This window comes from Buteo buteo, chromosome Z, assembly GCF_964188355.1.
Source record: "Buteo buteo chromosome Z, bButBut1.hap1.1, whole genome shotgun sequence".
Taxonomy (NCBI): Eukaryota; Metazoa; Chordata; class Aves; order Accipitriformes; family Accipitridae; genus Buteo; species Buteo buteo.
In genome coordinates this window covers 37132416-37154889 of record NC_134204.1, presented here as the reverse complement: position 1 = coordinate 37154889, position 22474 = coordinate 37132416, and the positions used below count along the sequence as shown (strand labels likewise).

The window sequence follows — 22474 nt, the reverse complement described above, 5'->3', positions numbered from 1 at the left end:
ATATTTATATACTTTAAGCAGTTCTGAGTTTTTTTTTTTATGTTTGAAGAAGATCAATACTACCACCGCTGTCCTCATGAAAATATGACCAAATTTTATCATAAGACAAGTCAGTAAGAATCTGCATTGCAACATAAATGAGGGATGCTGTAAATCTGTTCCTAAGTCTTCCTCACATATTAAAATTATTTCCCAAATCAAAACATGCAAGCAGTGTGAAAGTAGTACACTGCCCTAAAAGCCAAGCTACTACTCTCTGCAGGTAACTGTCCCAGTACAGAGCCAGAAGTTATTTGACATCATCACTGGTGACCAGATGTGAACTCTCAGGTAACAGCTGTCTTAAAACAAGCTGTATGTGCTTACATCATCAATTTCTTCCCCTGGCTATGAATGCTTTACAACATTAGCTCTAGTTACATGATCACACCATATTTTTGGACAAAATTTTAACTGCTTTATGCAATGCAGGAGATGGGACAACACTATAGTGAATGCACTCCCAGCTAAAGAACTTAATGTTGTATTTTCAGAAGTGGAAGAACATTTACTGATCAAGTCCAGAAAGGAAAGGCGTGAACAAACAAAACATGCCTTTCAAGATCAAAGCACTGAACAGAAATCCAAAGGAGCTAGGACCCCTCCTGGCTCTATGAAAAGCTTCCCAAGTAACACTGACTAGCCATTTAAAGAAGTTAAAATCCTTTTTTTCTTTTTAAAAGAATTCACTTTTTCATTTTAAAAGAGGGAACTCAGGGCACCCTGAGAGACAGAACAGACAAATCTTTTGACGAGAACAGAATCAAGTGTTTGAATTCTGACAGTCATGTTACCAACCCATACACATCCTCCTTATCTTTGGCCTACAAAAATTCTGCACTTGTAAATAATAGCATTCTAAAACAATGAATCACATACTATGATGATTACTAATACTTATAGCAATCAGATGATAGTATGTAAGTACCATGAGGAAAACATCATCATTAATATCCTCAGAGAAGCAATAATGAAACTGCATAGTCAATCTCTTCTGTTACTATGTCATAGCCTTTCACTTCTTTAAGAATGCAGGTAAACATAATTTATACATGTAACTGTTATCCAACCACTTATGACACCAGAAAATGTCATTTGCTGCCTCTTGCTCTTTCAACAGAAAAATAGAATAATTATAATTTCAAAATTGAATTCAACTGCAGCACAGCAATCTCAGTGAAAACACATTTTCAAGTATACACCAACTTATACCAGAAAAGGAAAGTTGCAACATATTCTAGGTACTCTTAACAAAATTTAACAATGGAATTTTTGTAACACATTTTCAAAATCCTACATAGTTCTCAACTAAAAAGATAAAGAATATGGTATCAGCAGTGGGAGGGTTATTTCTTTTCCATTTTAGTATCATGTTAAAGCCTTAAACTCACCTTTCCACAACCAAGCTGACAGCTTGAGTAAGATCTGGACTTGACATTTGAAGATGTTTCCACAGAGACCACACAAATTCTTTATCAGCCTTAGAAGCAGGAAAAAAAGACAAAAATACATTAAATGTATGCTACACCTTTTATAGACAAAAATGTTACACTGTGCATATTCAAAAGACAATTACAAAAAACCCACCTCTATTCTAGCGAGAATTCCCTAGAAGTTTCTCACTGTCCCATGAATAAAAAACCCATGGCAAACAATTCTCTTGAATAAACAAAGTTTTAACCATACAGAATTTTGAAGGAAGACAAAGACCTATAGCCAAGAATAAAAGAGTACACAACGTGACGTAAGGCAGCAGAAATAAACATTATTCAAAAAAGGCTGCCTTTTGCTATATCCAGTACTGGTATTTCTAGCAGCAGGACAATTTCTATTAATAAACATTGATCCTGGAATACATGCTTCAACATTAAGTTTCACCATATGCAGCTCTTAGATTTTATTTCAAAACAGACAGTAAATCAGTCTTCTAACATATGCTCAGCTAACGAGCATTATATAAAAGCTTCTGAAAAAATTCTCAAGTGAGAGCAAGAAAACAATGTTCTTTAGAAATACACTTAAGAAAGTTTGTGAAAATTAGAAGTCAGCTAAAAGCTTTTTCCAGATCTGTATTTTCTGCTACACATAAGTTATTATTTTGCACTAGTGTATTTTTATTCCAATAGAGTTTTATTACTGGAAGCACCAATATTGATGTAGTTACGTTACAAACTAAAATCATAATGTGTTAAATATACAAAAAATTTGGGGGCGGGGCGAGGATATCAATGTGAAGACAAGAAGAACGGTAAGAAAACATATGTACATAAACCATGGACTGGACTAAGACCAAACCTGCTAAAAGCAGCCTAACATAAAAATACATACCAATAAGCCAAAACCATCATATTCACAGCTATGCTATTGAACAGGTAAAAATCACAGAGTGTAGCTTAGTCTACCTTTTACTAGTTTTTGAATATTAAAGAAAATAGAATTTGCATGAGGACAACATACGACCTAAAATGAAAACCAACAATATTACAGCTATTCATTTCCCTGCTTTCTTCTTCTCCCAAGCTTCTGGAACCTAATCTACTAAGATATGGCAGGTATCATTAGTCAACCAGAACCTCACTAAAATGGCTAAACAAACCACATAGTATCTCATCTCATCTCTGCGCAACTCTAGCTTAATCCTGATGATCAAATGAAACAGAAGACCTGAGTTCCTATCTTTACCTCTACTGTTTGGTTTCTTCATAGGTTTCCCATTTAATTTCTTCTTTCCCTTTCTCATTTTTCATGAACAGATTGCACCTTTGGTTACAGTACTGTGAGCCCATGACTTGAAACAGCTAAAAGCAATGGCTATCTAAGGCAAAAAACTGCTCAACAGAACTACAAGTATGACAGGGCTCACAAGAGTAAATAAGGACCACATACTTTATGATTAGAGTACATCTCAGGAGCAGAAATAGCTTCTTCTGTTTTGCTGTTATTTCCTTTTCATTTGTTCCTGATCAGTTTTGCCTTCTAGGAAGCAAACTTGAACTTTACAAACAATTATCAGTTCCAGTGCATGGCAATCACTCCATCTTAATGCTTCTCTTTCTTCAGAACAAGACAACAACTATCTTCAATATGAAATCAAAAGATCTCTCTAAAGCTAGCAGGCTTTTATCAAGATTTATCAGTGTACTGAGTCTAAATTATTTTATCAAGATTAATACCGCAACAGCCAAATACATTGAATTATGGATTTAATGAACGTTAACAATGACTATAGAAGAAATAGGAGAGATGGTTGTACCTATTTTCTCCATGATTTATGAGGAAAGCCTCAAAGATTTTTTTTTAAAGTTCTAATATGTCTTTCTTTCAAATTTAGAAATGCACATATTGTGAATTTTAAAATTGCATAGAAAAGTGAGACAATGCTGAACTTAAGAAAAACCTAAGAAAAATGCTGAGCAAGTGAGGGGGTTTATGACTGTTGGTTTAAAAAATATCTTCCTCTTTCAATTATTGTAATTTCTAGTTTACATTTATTTAAATCTTTAAATGCCATCAACTGCTTCAGCCAAGCAAGTTAGAAAACTTTACAGAGATTTGATGCCTTATCAAGGTATTGCTGTAAACCCAGAAAAATTCATCCACCTACTGTGAGAATGCACACCACTGTCAAATCCAACTAGCTTTCCGATAGTGTTAGAAAGTAAATAAAACAAAGGCTCTGGCCACAAGGATCTTATAATGCAAGACTATTATCAGCTTATTTAAACTGGACTACAGAAGAAAAAGTTTGTCTTTCATAAAACCAGAGAAATTTCATCTAACCGCCTTTGTAGGATGTACACAACTTTTCAAGTGTTGACAGGGAGATTTTGTTTTGGGTTATTTCCAAACAAAACTGAACAATTAACAAAAAAAAAGTGTGTAGAAAGAAATGGTGCACAAACTGTTTTTTAAAAACCCTTGAAAGGAACATCACCTTTCTCTAACCAAATTGGGCTAGCAATAAGGACTCTCTTCAAATCTGCAAGTGACCCTGCTGCATGCAAGCAAACAGTAACTAACTGGGTTATGGTGCACTATGGTGCATGACTGCATTCACTTCTTGAAGAGAACACCAAAACTAAGCCATACATCATACAAATAAGAACTCAAATGACTTCACATCAGTATCCAAGTCTTTATTCAGTAGAAGTGCTAAAAATAAGTTCACTGTCAGCTAGGAGTTAAGCTAAAAGACAAACAGCAGACATCATATTAATTAGGTTACACAGTTCGGACCAAGCAGATGACTAGCACCTCTTTAAAAAAAAACAAAAAAGTACAATGTCATATTGTGTGCTATCGCCTTCTGCCACTTAATATACTGGATTTCTATGTATCTAGTCCGGAAGACTACAAAAAAGTGTGCACTTTTTTCATGTGCTCTGAAAAAAGCCACCATCTCCTGAAAATGCCTTACCATGTGTGTACATCGTGAACCAGGCATGACCTACTGCTTCTTCTCAGGCAGAAAGAGAATGGAAAATAAAAATGTTTTTCAGATTTGGAAAAAACACTGCAGGCTTCCAAAAAGCATTAGGATCTATACAGAACACGGATTAAGAGCATTTTTAACATCTAAAAATATCTTGTATTTACGTTGGGAGCCCAGCAAAGAAAAAAACACAAAGCCAAACAAAAACTCACTAAAGATTAACAAGGGAAATGTGATTGCAATTATTTAGAAGGACAGTAAGTAGTTCTTACACTCTTAATGACACCACTTTGAGTATAAAGAAATCGTGAATAATAATGGAGGACTAAACCACTATATATAATAAAATATGTCTAACTCTAATTTTAAAATAATTTTAATTCAAATCTTTCAGTTAATCAGCAATACAGAGAGCAGAACTGAACTGATAACAGTGCTTGAATATTTTTATATCTTTAATACACAATTCACTGTGTATTTTTAAACTACCTAAAATCACTAATAAATTAGTCTGAGGGCCATGAAGTCATTACAGCACACAGAAGTCCAAATATAACAAAGTACCAACAGAATTCCACCTGCAAACACTCAAAAATCTTAAATCAAACAAAGTTTCGGATGCTGATTTATGAGCTCACGAGCTTTGTTCTCTTCAGTTTTCTTTGCCTGTTTAAAGATTAGGATTTGCTTACCACCACGCTTCCTTAGCTTTTCCACCTTACTGTCATGTATACAAGACCACAGAAGTAGCTGTTGGGTCTTCTGCTTATTCATTTATTTATTTATTAGAAGAGCTGAGTCATTTGGGCTTCTGCATGACTCCAAGATGCACTATCAAATATCACAAGACTCACTACAAGCAGCAGTGGCTGCCTGTTGTCCCCACCCTGCAGGTTCCTACATACTCCAGGTCCCAGCTGGAGAACAGCACAAGGCATCACAGGAAGACACAATAGTGCACAACTTTGATACACCTACTTGTAAGCACAGCATTTCTCCATTACAAAAAAATAACAAAAGGGAGAACTACAATAACATACAATGAATTGTTCCCAATGAACAAATATGTACAAAATATATATATATGTACAATACAACAAGAGGGAAATATTGACTTCCCTTCCATGATTTTTGCTGAGTATCTATGAGAGACTGGACAGAGTTAATGCCTCAAACACCCACTGTGATGGAGACCAGGGCCTGGGTTTTGCGGTTGAGGGAAGGAATGGAAGTTGCTTGCAAGACCGCATAGCAACACCACATGTGAGGGACTGAAACAGTTAATGTCTCACACATTGTGGTGGGGCAAGTTCTGCATAACAACTAACCAAACCACAGGTTAGGTGTGCAGTTCATGGGCAGCTCACCGTGTTTGGCCAAATGTCAAACAACGGTCACATCTGCAGGGAGGGAGAAGTTACTCCCCAAACTACCCCAAAGCCCACCGACCCATTTCCCAAAGGTTATGGAAGCACAAACAGCACATGACACCTAATTAGCCTAATGAGTTCAAGTGCTCACCTGAAGGAGGGACAATGAGATGATAAAAGGAAATGAACTGAAGCCCCACATGTGGGTACCCTCCGGAACTGGACTCTTAGGCTGGCTGGACCAATGCTGGTGAAATCTTTCTTTTCTCTCTCTCTTTTTTCTTCCCATAACCCCTACTCTTCGTCCCTTTAGACACAGTCTCTCTGTCTTTCTCTTTTTTTCCGTAATCCCTACACCTCATCCCTTTAGACATAAACCATTGTACCAAGTCTGGGACTAGGAATGGATCCAGCCGCCCCGGGGCTCCTCTCTGAGGAGGAGTCTAGAAAGCAAGGGGGTCCGCTCTGAACGTCATGACCCAACAGGAGAGATCTCCCTGTTGTCTTACCTGAAGTGATATATATGGTTACCACATGTTACACGGTTTACTGACGGAGTTTCATGACAATTCTTGTTGTAAGAAACCCTGCCACCTACCGTTACACCTTCCAAGTTCAGGTTCCTTCTCCCATAAATAAAACGTTCAACTGATCATTTGGTGTTGCTTCACCTTAATCTAGCCCGAAGGAATTCAGAACTCAGCACAACTCCTCCCTGGTCTGTCCAGCACAGGTTGTGACAGTGTCCAGCATGTACTGAGTTTCTGGCAATCTAGTTTCTACATAAACTTTGCCAAGCCTCCCAGAAATTGACCTTTTGATAATACATAAAATACAAAGTTTCAATTAACATTGTCTTCCCCATGAGAAGACAGACACTAAAGTACAAATGACCTCTTAACTGAATAAACAGTTCAGATAAACCTCAAAGCACCTACAACTATTTCACAGACAGACTACTTTCCAAGGAAGAGTAAAATCAACTCCAAGTTGTATGCATGTCAGTGAAATTACCACCCCTTACATAAGTAAGTTCTGCAACATTTCTGTCTGTGTTGAAGGAACGGTAGATGAATTAGGAATGAAAAAGCCAGCCTAACTTAAAAATAAAAAAGCTTGCTTGCAGTAAGGTATATTGAATGTGAACAGTGTGCACTAAATAAATGTCAAAGAAACAGCTAAACAGAACAGGCTAAGTGGTGTCCATTAAAAAAAAAAAAAAAAAAAAAAAAAAAGAAAAACACAAACAAACAAGAACCTTCCTAAGTCATCTGGAAATAAGTGAAAAATCACTGGAATTTCCAGAACTGCAAAACAACACCATTTCAATAAATGCTGTTTATTTTTGATGATGGCAGGAACTGCTATTTAAAGCTACTACTGCAACCTACGAATGAGCGCACACAGAACTATAAAGCGGTGCTGTAATTACATCAAGAGACATTCTAATCTAAATCAACAAATGCCTCTCACTACATATTTGTACTTCTGTAAATGCACACAAAATAAAGCAGCGTCCTGCCCTAGTGGACCTCTGCCAGAAGAATAAGGACACAAATACATCTTCAAATACCTGTCACCAGTAAAAAAATAAAAAGACATCTTCAGTTAAAAATCTGTGAACTTAATTACATAAAAAGAAAGTTTACAAGGAAATGTAGAAGATTTCTCATTATGACAATAAAACAGTAAAACGTCAATGAATGGTAAGTTGCCATAAAATGTGACTTTCTTCACTTTAACACGCCCAACATTTTAATAGCTAAAACTGTTTAATTTAAATATATCAGTAATTAAGCATTTTGTATAACAGCATGAGTATTAGCCAGAAATTATAACAGTTTTAAAATAAAAAGAAGTTTAAACAGCCTTTTTGAGGTCTTGGCACAATTAATGGACTTGGTAAGGCTGTTCCCTGAATGGTCTTGGGAGCCAAACAATTTCTTCTGAAAAAAACGTTGCTTAGACTGTCTGAAGCTGGCACAGAAAACACTGCAGCTGTCAGGGCCTAGGATGTATCAATCTTCAGCATACCCAAGGAACATTCAGCCTACTCAAGTGTACATTAACAGCTCAAGAGATCAGCAAGAATGTACCTTGAACAGCTGAGAACTTAAATACACAAGGCAGAATACAGAAAGTTAGCAAAAATTACTCATTAAAACTAAGATTATTCACAACACATCTAATGACAGATAAAGACGCTCACCCTGTGATCAAGTTTGCACTCCAGAACTGAAGAATTATGAAAGAAAAAACAGAGCACACGGCATATCCCCCCAAAAGTGGGATTTTCCCTCAGCCTACAGTGAAAGTAATTGTAGTTCATTATCCTACTGAAAGACATAAAGAAATGAGGAGTACCTTAGTTCTTGAACATGTTCTTTGCAAAGCAAACTGGATTTTCCTTACTGATTTTTAATATCAACACGCTCAGAAGCAGGGACAAACGTACGATGAGCCACTGATAAAGGTTATATAACACGACTAGCTACAGCAAAAGTATTTGCTTGCACGCTAAGTCATGAATTTATTAAACATTAGTGTAAGTCACAAAATTAATCCCTCTGGCTTATACGCAGGGAAAGACAAATATTCGTACTTAAATTAAAACAATTTACTTTCTTTGGAAGAGAAATCCAAGCATAAATACTGGTCTGGACATTTGACATCAAAATTATGTAAAACTGTATCAATATTGCATAGTTATTTGTCTAATAGAAACTTAAAAGTGACCTAAACACAGCTTTAGAAACTTAAAAGTGACCTAAACATAGAATGTTTTGAGTATTTTTACACTGCTTTATCAAGGATAATTAGCTGGCATTTTTTTAAAGTAATGACTCTGAATTACTATAGGAAAAGCTTTTAAATTAGCAGTGAGAAGAGTACCAAAAGCATAAGCAGTATCTCTCTTTTTTTGCTCACAGGAACTATACATTCATGACAGTTTGGGTAGTAAATTTACAGGTGGATTTAATTTTTGTTTACATGTCTATCATGCACTGTGTTGAGAACAAGCATAAACTGAAAAACCTGTTCCTTTAGTGTAAATTCATACATCAAGTGTCTGTTACCTGCAGTTTCAAATCAGTACTCTTTTTTGATGTTCCACTGTATTTATTTCAAAGCATGTTAACTATTAGTAGCGTTCATATCATACCTTAAATTTTTATAGCATTACAAATTATTATTTACTAATTAGGAAGATACCATCTTCTGAAATCTGGAAGAGAACACCCCCAGAACAGAAAAACAAAATCCAAACAACCACCATCTTCCCTGCCCACTCCCCTCCACGCTCCCTGATATTTGCTAGAAAAGTACAGGACACAAACTCTTGATTTTAGTTTTTTAATCAGTAGATAACCCCAAAAGGGAAAATTAAACAGTTGGGAGGACAGAGGGAGCTATTGGTTTACTGTTAATTTCTAGTAAGAACTCTATAATAATCAGATACTGACAATTTTCTGTATTACAAAGCATTTCAATACAAAGTGAAATACACATGACTGTCAGGCTGGAAGAATTTGTACAGAAATGCAAAATACTTCATGGAATGGAGAAGAAAATAAAAAGCATGAAATAACATGGCTGATATAAGCACTGAAACATCTGCGAGAAAATTGTTAATATGGATTGTTTTGGACTCCCCTAATATCTAGTATACTTCTGACTAAAGAGCTCAAGCCTTTAATCAAGCTGACATATATGCTTTATATGCAAGTGACAGGCTTGCTTCTTGATGTCGCACAAGACTTTTAAACTTACACTGTTGTATGCTGCCAGCGCAGACTCTCTTAATCCTGCTGTGCCAGTGTTTCTTTGTGATTTCCAGTCACGTATCATATTCCTAAATAAGAGGTATTCCCTCTACAACCCATCCAGTCCTGCCGAGTGGTCACAGTACAGAATACTACACTTTACAGAAACTCTCTCTGAGGTGCTACATTTTTCAACAACCTAAAAAGTCACTAGGAGGGAAGACTGATCAGTATGTCGCAAGAAAACTTAGTGCCTTATACACACCAGGCTCTAAAGATAACATTAGGTTATTTTCAAGTTCACAAAAGTCACTCACATACAGTATATGCTGTTACATCTAATTGCCAGCTAGAGATTTGTAAGAAGGCTGTATGTGACCCAACCAGATTGATAGCTTCAAAATAGATGCCATCAGCAAACAAGTTTACCTTCCCCACTTCCTTCCTAATTCCTTAATGTTGCAGTATAAGGGGTATGCAACCGACATGTAATTCCATGATACTAGAAAAATAGTTCAACATATCTTCCAGCCCTAATTTTCTATTTAAAGAATTTCCTGTTATCTTGTCTCTGTTGGTAGTTTTGGCAACAAAGATACCTTTGAAACAAAAATGGAAAAAGAAAGTATACTGCTTTACTTAGACATAAATGTAGAATATAAAAAATTGTGTGTAGATATATATAAACACACATACCCCCATCCAAGAGATTGCATCCTCACTCAGAACTTTGTTGAAAGCAAACAGGCAGCATAAAAATAATATAAAGTTACCGCGTTAGAATGTTGCTGCAGTAATAGTGGTCTAAGCAAAAATACTACACGACTTACACTAGAAGATGCTGTCATTACACATGATTTCATGAACGGACTCTCAGATTAGTCCATCAGTGTGACAAAAAGACAGCAATGCACTTAATGTTATTACATGTTCTTAATTGACATAAATAACTGACTCATTGTGGCATCAATGGACAAGAAATACAAGATATTTCCTGGCCCGTCATGACATAAGTCAATGAATTAACATTTACAGAAGTCAGATCAGTACCATCACAGGAGGACAGGACAGAAATAAACATGTTAAATGGTAGAGAGAAGTTATCAGATAGACATGGACCTATGAAATGCCATGCCACCCTGACTGAATATCTAGAAGTAAATTACTTCCTTTGCTCTTTGGTGAATGCACAGTCAGGACGCTCTGCAAGCCTTCATTCACTGGTACAGCTGTTACACCAACAATTGCTTTTTTCTGAGTACTCAACATTGAAAACTTAACACTTGGTTGATGTAAGAACTGTTTTCAAAGAGGAGAGGATAGGAGAAAGCAACCAGTTCAGTTCCGGAGGTAAGGGTTTGCTTTAATCCCTTTATAGATCAAGGATAGGATAACTCATCTGTGAGCTTTCATTTCAAGATATAAATATCTAAATTACTTCAATTAAAACTAACCATAGTCATTGAAGTAATTTGGATGGAAGATGCAGAGAATGGAATAGGACATGAATTTTCTAGGTCACATAACTGCTTTCTGGAAGTGCTACAATTCTGAGAGTTATTTTACGACTTCAATCACTATTTGAGACCACAGGACAGTCTAGAAGTTTCAGCAGTGGCCTCATAGCTTTTGTTTAAATATAATGCTCTGGATTAATATAATCATAATGCATTTGTGATTTTCAATGCATTCAAGAACACAGGAATGCACAAGTAGTTTTATTTTACAGACAATATAACCATACACATACATTTGGGTATATTCACTCCGAACTACCATGACTAATTATTATGGGTTTGTGTGGTGCGATTTTTTTGGTAGTGGGGGAGGGGAGCACAGGGGTAACACCTGTGAGAAGCTGCTAGAAGCTTCCCTGGCTCCAAGTCAGACCTGCCTCTGGCCAAGGCAGAGCCCATCAGTGACAGTGGTAGCGCCTCTGGGAGAACAGGTTTAAGAATGGGAACTGGTAGTGGGGGAGGAGATGGGAATGGGAGAGGAACCCCTCTGCAGACACCGAGGTCAGTGCAGAAGGAGGGGAGGAGGTGTGCCAGAGGAGGGGATGCCCCTGCAGCCTGTGGTGAGATGGCAGGCTGTCCCCCCCCCAGCCCATGGAGGGGAGCGGGGGAGCAGAGGCCCCCAAAGACGGCTGTGTCTCCATGGGAAAGCCCATGCTGGAAAGGACCTACGTCAGGGAAGTTTGTGGAGGAACTGCAGCCCACAGAAAGGTCTCACATTGGAGAAGCTGGTGGAGGACTGTGTCATGTGGGAGGGACCCCACACTGGAGCAGGGGACGAGTGAGGAGTCCTCCCCCTGAGAAGGAAGGAGCAGCAGAGACAAGGTGTGATGAACTGACCCCAACCCCCATTCCCCGTCCCCCTGCGCTGCCGGGGGAAGAGGGGGAGAGAACCAGGAGTGGAGTTGAGCCAGGAAGGAGGGAGGGGTGGGGGAAGAAGTTTCAAGTTTGGATTTACTTCTCATTATCCTTGTTTTGACTTGATTTGTAGTAAATTAAATGGATTTTGTTTCTTCCCCACGCTGAGCCTGTCCTTTGCCCATGACTGTAAGAGGGGAGCGATCCCTCCCAGTCCTCATCTCAACCCACAAGCCTGCCTTTATAATTTTCTTCTCATCCCACCATGGCTGGAGGCGGAGAGTGAACAAGCGGCTGCATGGTGCTTTGTTACCAGCTGGGCTGAAACCACAACACTAATCAAGTGGAATTTGGGTCCATCAGGTCAACTCTGCCTGAAATGACTTTGTAGTACTTTCCAAATCCTGTGAGACTGTGGACAAATAGGAGAATATTTGCATACCTTCTAAGTCATGAGCTAAACAGTACCTGAAATAGTTGAAACAGTGCATGCATAATAACAAGGACAAGATTATCTTAAGTCATTCTGTAAGAACAGCATACCTCCTCCTGAACCAAAATACAGTTTGATGGGAAAACCAGGCCTGCTACAGCTTCTCCAGGCTGAATCTGTAACTACATGGTAAACACAGACATCTCAGCGTGTTCTAGAGGCATCGTCAGTGCAGTTGGAAATATTACAAGAGCCTACTTCTCTGCATGTAAAACTCAAATTCCTTTCTTGAGAAACAGCAATATTTTGTTGTTCCCATAAAAGATACCTTTCCACTCATGCCTATCTCATGGCAGTAAGACAAAGTTGCCAGTGACTGGAAGAAAGGGAATATCGCACCCTTTTTTAAAAAGAGGAGGGCCCTGAGGACTACTGACCAGTCAGCATCACCACATTGCCCAGTAAAATCATGGAACAGATCCTCTCAGAAGCTGTATCAAGGCATAAGGATGACGAGGAGGTGATTAGAGAAAGACAACATGGCTTCACCGAGGGCAAATTGTGCTTGACTAATCCAATGGCCTTACGCAATGGAGTGATTGCATCAGTGGACAAGTGAAGAGCTACAGATGTCATCTACTTAGATTCTGTAAAGCCTTTGATACAGTCCCCCACATTCTTGCCACTTCATTGGAGAGATATGGGTTTGATGTATGGACCACTAGATGCATAAGGAATTGGGCGGATGGCCCCATCCAGAGAGTTACAGTTAATGGCTCAATGTCGAAATCCAGTAACGAGTGACATCCCTCCAGGGTCCCGGCTGGGACCTGATCTACTGAAAGACATCCCTGTGCACAGCAAGGGGGTTGGACTAGATGATCTTTGAAGGTCCCTTCCAACCCAAACTGTTCTATGACTATGATCTCTATACCAAATTTCAGATTCCCACTCACGTGCTGGGGGCAATTTGAAATGTTTGCACACAGACGTACTGTGAATAGGTAACTACTTTATAAAATGCAAAAATACTTTTTTTTTTTTTTTAAATCTCACTCTCAGTTCATCTTCAGTTTTACTCAAATATTCCAAACAAGTGTTTTTCAGAAGGAAAGACCAGGTATGCAAAAATTCACTCTGGTTAGCTAAAATTTGTCAAAAGTAAAACAAGCAAAAGAAAACAAAGAACCTTAGCTATTTAAGAACACTACTTCTGTCTATAATACATAAAGACTAAGGCCTGTATTAACAACACCTGTTACTAACCAGACTCATGTGATTTAGGCTCCTTACAGCAAAATATAAAAGTATAAAATAACACGAAAAGCACCCAAAACAAAGCACTAAACAGCTGGCATCCCTTGGCACAAATAAATATGTGGTCTTGGTTTAATCACTAATAAAAGAAATTAGTATTAAACGCATGGGAGCATTAAACACTTTGCCCCATTTTGAAAGAACAGTACGGATATCAACAATTCATCCAAAAGAAATAATAATACACTCAAATTCTCATACTGGTCATTCACAAACATGTAAATTTTGGTCACAAAGTCAGAAGAATAAGAACGAAGTCAACATAAAAACACATTGCCAAGGAAGAACCATGGATTTTAAATTTAATATTAGTTTCAATTCTCAGCTATTGATTTAAAAACTTTTCTAATAAATACAATCAACAGGCACCTCAAATAGTTATTTATGTATCATGAAACTGCAATGTTTTGTTATTTAATATCTTTTCATATTTACTTGTAAATAAAGGGGGGGGTAAAACTACTTATAAATCAATGTTATAATGACTACGTTAGATTTTTCAATGGGTGAATGGGTGTCCTGGATATTAAATTGGTTCAGAATGAAAGAATGCATCTGTTCTTCCAGCTAACAAAATATTTTTCATAATAAGAGTTTGTTATAGCAGTCCTATCTGTTATCAGTGCTAGTGATACCAAATAAAATACTTTACATCCCTCCATGGCCCATGAAGTGATCAAAACAATACAATTCAGCTGCCCACAAAGTACTGCTCTTTTTCTGCAAACACAGTATAAAATAAGACATGGAGACCAGAACAGGTCTATGCACAGCTTTCACAGTAAGCAGGAAACATAAAACATGAAACAAAGCCAGCAGCAGCTGAAGCCCTTGCCATTCCACTTTCCACAAAGTAAGAGCCTACCTTCCTCGTTCCTCTTCAACCCAAAAACACTTACAGATACACACAGTCCATTCTTGCAGACTTCTCTCCAATCCCTGACAATGAAGAAAAGCAACAGTAACAGCAGCTACAGAAGATCTCTTTTGACAGAAACTGTCAAATTCTACCAGCAAATGTGCTGCAGCAGAACACTTACAGACAGATTACTGATCAGTTCCTAACTTTTTGAATAATGGAGAATTTTCTGTTTTTTGATCTGCATTTGTAAATTGAAAACCACAAAAGCAGCAGTATGGTTTGTCTGACTAAACATTATGGTCTGCAGATCACTGGCAGCTGACAACAGACTGTACCTTCTGAGTCAGGGGCATAAACTGTGCAGATAAACTGTACCATGCAACGGTGTACTCTTGAGAGACCTGTTACTTAGTCACAGCTATATACACCTATAAATTCCTAACATAGCAAAGGAGTAGGCATTATAACCATCATTGACAGGAAAAGCACATAAGATAACACTAAGAAGAGCTCCCTAAAAACCAGTATATATAATTGCAGGGAAAAAAAGACAGAGTACTCTTAGTTTTTGCAGAACCACAAAGTTAGAAAGGAAGTCCTCAATTAGGAAAATAGCACCTTATTTTAGCAGCAAGAGATGCCATGTTACCTTTGAAGTCAAAGCTGCAATGAATAAAATGAAAACTGCTATGTTTTTTTAAACTAATAATGGGTAAATTGTTAAGACACTTGTTTGAACCCAAAACAGCACTTTCAGCAAATAAAGAGATCCTAGGCTGGAAAACATGAAATGAAACTAATAAAACCAAAGTCCTTTTGTGAATATCACCAATAGCATAAGCAAAAACAGAGGACGTGCTTGCTTCTTCTAACCCTCTATTTCCAGCAACATAACATGCTCAACTGGATGTGGAAAACCCAGTCTCAAATCACGCTGTCTTGTTTGAAGTCAGGATTGGATGAAGTTTCCCACCACAGGATATTTTAAAGAACCTTTCCTATCTTTTTAGTTACAGAAGAGGGGGCATGAAAGCGTCTGCAGTTCAGCAGTTAAGAGACTGAGAGCTAGGACACCAAATATGTATGTTCTCCTTTACGAATGCACATTATTTTGCACCAAATGAAGTATCTTCCACAAAAAAAGGACTGCAAGAAACCAACCACAGAATATGCTATAAATCAATTCTTAAAATACAGAGTCGCCACGTGATTTAAAGAAATGCACAAGATTAAAGAGAAAACATATGAAAGCTAAACACTCTTAGCCCAGAAACTCCACTCAGAATGAGCTTCCAGAGATACAGCAAATCATTCCCCTTACAAAAAAAAAATAAATAAATAGAAACAAACAAACAAACCAACCACTCTGATTTCCTTTACCAGAGCAACTGTGCTTGCAAGAACAGCACCTCCATCTGCCCTCCAAAAAATACAGAATCACAGGAGAAAACAAGATGGGGGTGAAACACATGCCAGATCTTTTGAACACCATGCGCAGCCAAAAACTCTAGGGATTAGCGAGAACATAAGTGTTGAAGATTTTCCATGGAAGGGTCTTGAGATATTAAGGTGGTAGTCAGTAGTATAAAACCTTAAAATATGCAGCAGTTAAAGCAAGTAACAGAGACCAGATATGTCCAGTGTCATAACTAGTCCATATATGACCAGTGTCATAACTTACTGTTTCACCTTTGCCTTTCCACTGGCCCCCAACAATGTCAAGCCAGTCACAAAAATGGAACAAGGTCCCAAAGGAAACAAAAAATTAGAAAAAAAACCAAACACATTTCCTTTGCAGTTTTTTCAGGAAAATTACTCAATTACTCAAGCAATTCTCAAGTAAAATTAGGAGAAGAGAAGCACTGAAATTTGAAGTCATTTATTAAATTATTATCAACATAATTATACAATTCTCTACTGCAGACACACTAATTTCACCAAAACAGCATAATACAGAGGCAAACATGCTTCAGATTTTTTTTTACTTTCTCAGCTTTATACAAGTCTCCTCAGCAGAAAATTTGGGAGATTTGGACTATTTTCTTGATTTGGCTTTCTCATTTTTGCAAATTTCATCACAGAATTACAAGACATCAGTTTTCACAGAGTGAGTGCAACAATATTGTTATGCTTTTAACAGGCCCTCCAAGATCTCCCTTATTATGACTGAAGCTCCCTCAATGTTTTTAGGAATACTAAAGAAAATATCAAATACTGCAAACCTAAGCTGCCAAGGTCAAGATTTACCAACAGAATCTTAGTTTCAGAAAAGAAGAGAGGAAAAAAAAGGGAATCTTCAAAATATCGTATTTGGCTCTGTAGGCACTCCTACTTGGTGGGAAGTGTTACCTTAAAAGACAAAATAAACTCGAAGAAGAAAAAGAACCTCTGAACACAAAGGCCACCATCCCAGATAGAAAAAGGGTCAGCTACTCCAAGATCCTGTTGCAGAAAAGAGACAAAAAACAAAAGCAGATGCCTGGAATACCTGTGGTTAGAGCAAAGCTAGCATGCACAATAGTTCCACTAAGACTCAGGAGCTTCATTAGCCAGAGAAGGCTTCTGTATATTTAGCCAGTGGACTCCATATCACCAATGGATTCCAATTCCCAGTGGAGAGACTTTGTTTTGGAAGTGCAGTTTATATGACAGCGAATGTAATAGTCCCAAGCAGGTGTGGAGAAGTAGGAAAAAAACATGGCATATTTTATTCTGGTGATAAGTAACTGTTGGACAGATACGTCCCTGTTTCTATAACCTTGTTTAGTGTTCCCTAGAACCAATTAAAACTTTCAGCCTCAATCATTTGATAAATGGGATTTTTTTTTCCTTTGGAAAAAAAATATCCAAAAGGCTAATACCTAAACAAATACTTAAGGCTAGTCCTTTAGTTCGGGTACACTGTTAGCTGGGAAGTCTGTTTTGGAAGCGCAGTTTATGTCACTGTGATTGCAATACACAGAAGGAAAAAAGAAAGAAAAAAAACAACTTAGGCAATTTTATCTAGTTGCTGCATTAAAAGCTAACACCCGCTCACTGACGTCTTTTTTAAAGACATTTACATAACATTTCTATCCAAAATGCCTGCTAAGGTAGTCTCCAAAACAGATAACCCTACTCAACAGAATAGAACAGAAGACAAGGAAAATCTTAATAGAAGCTGAAATACTTTTACTGTGAGGGTCTTCACACACTGGCATAGGTTGCCTTGAGGGGTTGCCGTCTTCAGCTGTGGAAATACTCAAAACCTGACTGGACGCCGTCCTGGACAATCTGCTCTAGGGTGTGGTGGAACAGATGCTCTCAAGAGGTCCCTTCCAACTTAAAAGTTTCACGATTCTGATTAACAAGACCAACAAATGTTAAGTGACAAGAACCAAAGATCTTACATCCAAATGAAACTAAGGAAATCGCAGAAGATGAAATATAGTTCCACTAAAATAATTAGTTAGTCAGTAAAAACTCTGTATTTCAACCATGAAGAAATTAGAAAACCACAGCATTAAAATTACCCATATATACTTATGTTTTCAAATGGCTTGTCTTTGCACAAAGTTTTCCTATCAAATATGAACTTAAGATTGATTAGCCATCCCTGAATAATCTTATCAGCTGACTTTTAAATGAGCTGAAGAATCTTAGTGACACCTATTTTAGTTCCCATCCACATTCAGAGTAACTTCACAAAACTTAAAAGAAGGTTAATTATTTTAGCTAAAACCTATTTTGGAAAAGCTGCATAATTGACTAGGTTATCACCTCTTTTACTCATTAAAATCTGGTTTCCCCCTTCTTTACATAACATACACATGCTTCAACATGTCTGTCTACATTTATTGATGGATTATTAAAATTGTAAAGCTTGCAGATGTCTGCACTGCAGTGCTTTCAGAGAAGAACCTCTGCTTATAGATTACTGCTTCACTTTCCTTTTTATTTTAATAACCTGAAATAAATCCTGAAGACACGCATCCCCTGTTGTTGGAAGGATGTATGTATTGGATTCTACCTAGAGCTGGAGAGATTACTGCAGAACATTGACTGAGTTCTGTTTTCAAATACAGGAACTACTTTCATGTTCTTTTTCACTTGCTTACCTCCCAGAAAACTATCTGATCTGATACAAGACAAAGATACAAGAATGGCAAGATAATATGCATAAGACTTAAAAGAAATAGATTTTAAAATATTTTTCGTTGCTGACTTCAAAATGATTGGAATGGGCTCATCACAGAGCAAGTAGAAATGCACATGTAATTGAATGAATCTAAAGGGGAAATCAGATACTTGACTACAATTTGTGTACCTCAAGTTACATTATCAAAGTGATTAGAAATTCAGATTTGTACTGTTTACTTCAAAGTTTCTATTATTTATAACGGTCTTCAAAAATATTTTATGCTACTAGGTTTTAGTAATATATAATTTATGTTAAACTAGCAAATGAGTAGGGCACAGGGCCTTCCTTCTGCCTCCACCAAATTTTGTCTAATACTGCACATCTGCATACCAAGAAGAGGAAACTAACTAAATTATCATTATAAACAGTTTTCTAAACTTCTCCCACGAGACATTTAAGTTATGCCCAAACCATTCATTGTGCAGGATTTTTACTGACAGCTCCCTCTCCTCATACTTCTCTTATGCAACAGGCTATTGCAAGAAGTCTGGATTCTACCCACAGCCAAAATCCAGTGCCAGCTGCCAGGTGTACCAATGCTGCTTGAAGCAACAAACCGCTACTAACACACACGGAAGCTATTTGCTCTTCACAGATACGACTACATCAGCCCAGGCCTTTGTGGATTTAACCAGACCACATCCCACAAGAATATACTGTTTTGGCTACCAGGAAGCAAGTGAGAAAGCAACCACAGCATTAGATGTCACCTTCCTCTCTGCTGTATCCTTTAGGTGTAATACACTTGTCTGGCAGAGAATTAGCGTAGATTTCCATGACAAGACCTCGTATTACCAACATTTTGTTATTTTCATGAAGTGTACCTTCACTCATATGTTTATGTACCAAATATAAGCGATGAACAACCAATTGGAAAAATGAGGGAAGCGTTCCTGTGAAGGGAGGTCACAGGGAGATAGTCTGGGGCAACTTTTGGAAGTACGACCTTAATAAAGCCCTCCTTCCCAGGAACAGCTTGGGTATACTTAATCCTGTTGCATGGTAGGGGGAGAGAATCAAATGACTTCTAAAGGTTCCTTCAAGAGCTACATGTCTATAAAACCCCTCCATTTGTTCATTTTTCCAGGAGTTGCACAAGGCAGCACCTCGATACTCTTCACATTACACATCAAGCAAATAAACGGTGGCTTGGAGCGGCGGGAGCCGGGGAGGGGAGAAAGAAGAATCTTTTTTAGGCCAAGTGCTCGCTTTTAAGCCACAGTACGAGCCCGGGGCCGGTCTGACTCACCTCGCGGCGCTGAACGCCGGCCCGCACGGGGCTCCCGCTTCCACAGCGGCTGCGGGGCCGCCATGCCGGGCCTGGGGACCGCCGCCGTCACCGCCGCCGCCCAACAGGTGGGCGCCGCACCCCCCCCCCCGCCCCGGCGCCACGGAACGCCCGCCAAAGGCGCGGTGGACGCTGTGGCCAATCCCCCCCCCCCCCCGCCCGCCCGGGGACCCGCCGCGGCGGCCACCCGGCCCTTCTGCCCCACACGGGCCGGGCGCCCGGGGCCCTGCTGCCCACCTCGCCCTCCGGGTCCGTCGGAACCGGGACGCGAACCCGGGGCCCACGCGGGACGCGGAGCTTCCGAGCTCTGGGGAGAAGAGGCCTACCGGAGAGCGGGACGTGCCCGCCCGACCCCAGCCGCGCCGCGCCCGGCTGACCCTCACTGCCGCGCCCGGAGCGGACGGCCCCGCTCTCAGGTACCTGGCAGCGGCTCAGCTGCTCCGCCAGGCTCCGCAGCTCTTCCTCCAGCTCTGCCACCCGCGGTGCCGCCGCCTCCGCTCGCCCCGAAGCCATCGCCGGCGCGGTGGTAGTGAGAGCCTCTCGCCCCCTCTGCGGGGGGGGGGGGGGTTCGAGAAGAAGGTCAGCGCTTGGCGGAGAGGGTGCGGAAAGGGCCTGCCCGCCCGCTCCTGAGGGAAAGGGGAGAGAAACGGTGCCGTGAACCACACAAACGAAAACTTTCCCCCTCTCAGCTGCACTTACCGCACGGGCGAGCGCCGGAAACCGCAGAGAAGAAGGACGCGGTGCAATGACGTCAGCGCAACTGCTGCCCCGACAAAGAGAAGGGGCCAGAGGCAGGTTTGAATTTGCCCGCCCGGGCGGCAGGGCCGCGCATGCGCCCTGCCTGAGGCGGCGGCCGGTTCCCGCGCGAGGCGCTGTCGGTGAGGAGAGCCGTGAAGGGCCCGTCCCTGTGGCGCGGGCAGGGCCGCCCGGGCGCTCGGTCCGGGTGTAGGGGATGTAAAAGCAGCACATTCTTCGCCGGCAGGGACTGGCGCTGTGGGAGGGCAGGCTGTATGAGCTCCTGCCAAGGGTGGGGGTTGAGTCTTGTTTTACCCTCACGGTATAGGAACAGCTGCTGCCTAGTCAAGGTGCTGAGAGCGGAGTTCTGCAAATGTCTGGGAATCCAGCAGATTTCTACCCTTCCTGAGCCGTCGGAACACCTAGAGTCGTCTCAAGTCTCTGTTGTGATTCTAGAGATCTGCATGTGAATGGTGCAAGTATTTCTAGGTGTTCTGCTGCGGGGTGCTGAGGCTCCAGCATATTTTAGTTTAGCAAGATACAGCATGCCTTTTCGGATTTTTTTTTTTTATTTTTATTTTCTCCGAATTAAGTAGTGACATTTGCGGGTTGAGAGAAGCCTGGTGCTAGAGTACGTCTTTATAGCGCTTTTGGATGCACGAGCACCCAGACTGTCTCTTGTGCAGGAAGATTATTCAGATTTATTATTTCCAGAGTTGGATTTGAGAACCTACAACTGAAAGCTAAGAAAGGTGTGGAAGATCTAACTGTTACAGTACATGAAGTATTTGGGCTGCTGCTGCTGCGACATAAATATACTGGATTTAAGGTCAGGACATGCGGAGTACTTGGTTTTGAAATAAAGGGTTGAACAGTGTTGCCAAAGAAAATCTTTGCATGTTTCCTGGACCCTACATGGGAAGCAAAATACTCATAAAAATACTAGAATTTTTCCCAAACGAAGAAAAAAGTTGAAACATGAGGTCAGGGTATTTTTTTAGCCTGGAAATAAGCACCAGTTGAATTGCATTTCACCAATGTCAGTATCCTGCTGTAGGAGTAGCATACATGTTTTTGCACAGAAGTATGTTTTCTTTTCCCCTCCATTGTAAATTTTGCACAGATTTTGGAAAAGTTGCCCTGAACGTAACACTGGCAGGAAATAAAGTTCTTACTGTGTGCGCATGCACAAAAGCAAAGATAGGTTTACATATCTTGTGAATTATACATTAAAATGTCCAATCCTTCCATCTGTGGCCCTGACAGAAAGAATCCAGCACCCTTGGTGATGGCTTTCCCTGTGAAAATTGGGTTTTGCAGCACATTATGCTCTAGAGTCCCTTCTCAGAAGAAGAAAGTGACTACACTACTCAAGACCAAAATATCAATTTTTATATAACTTTATATAAAAGTATTTTTGTTATGACTGCAATTATTATCTGCACAATTACAAATGTAAATTTGGAGGTGAGGGACTGCATTTGAGTATTCTCTGTCCGGTTACCTGGAAATGTAAGGAGATTCAACAGTTACCTGATCAATACCATGTCTCTCCTTAGAATATCCTCTATAATTTTTGTTGTAGTTCATCACTCCTTGTATCATCTCATATTTGTGATCTTACACTTTCAATTATTTATCTTCATGTGTTGCTCATTTAATCATAATGACCATACTGTCAT

General features: G+C 39.5%; 1 protein-coding gene across 5 annotated transcripts in view; it reads right to left on the bottom strand.

Annotated features, from left to right (window-relative positions):
* The window catches only part of CNTLN (centlein), a 199485-nt gene extending 178703 nt beyond the window's left edge, over window positions 1-20782 (bottom strand). For 4 of the 5 annotated variants that reach the window (XM_075021817.1, XM_075021818.1, XM_075021819.1 and 1 more), the window contains exons 1-2: window positions 20478-20777; window positions 1431-1519 (exon numbers count right to left, since the gene is read on the bottom strand). In XM_075021817.1, coding sequence (XP_074877918.1) covers window positions 1431-1519; window positions 20478-20570 — 182 coding nt within the window. In that variant the 5' untranslated portion in view covers window positions 20571-20777. Of the gene's footprint in view, window positions 1-1430; window positions 1520-20477 lie in introns of all 5 variants that reach the window. The other variant, XM_075021816.1, reaches the window with a different exon arrangement.
* Between the last annotated feature and the right edge of the window lie 1692 nt (window positions 20783-22474).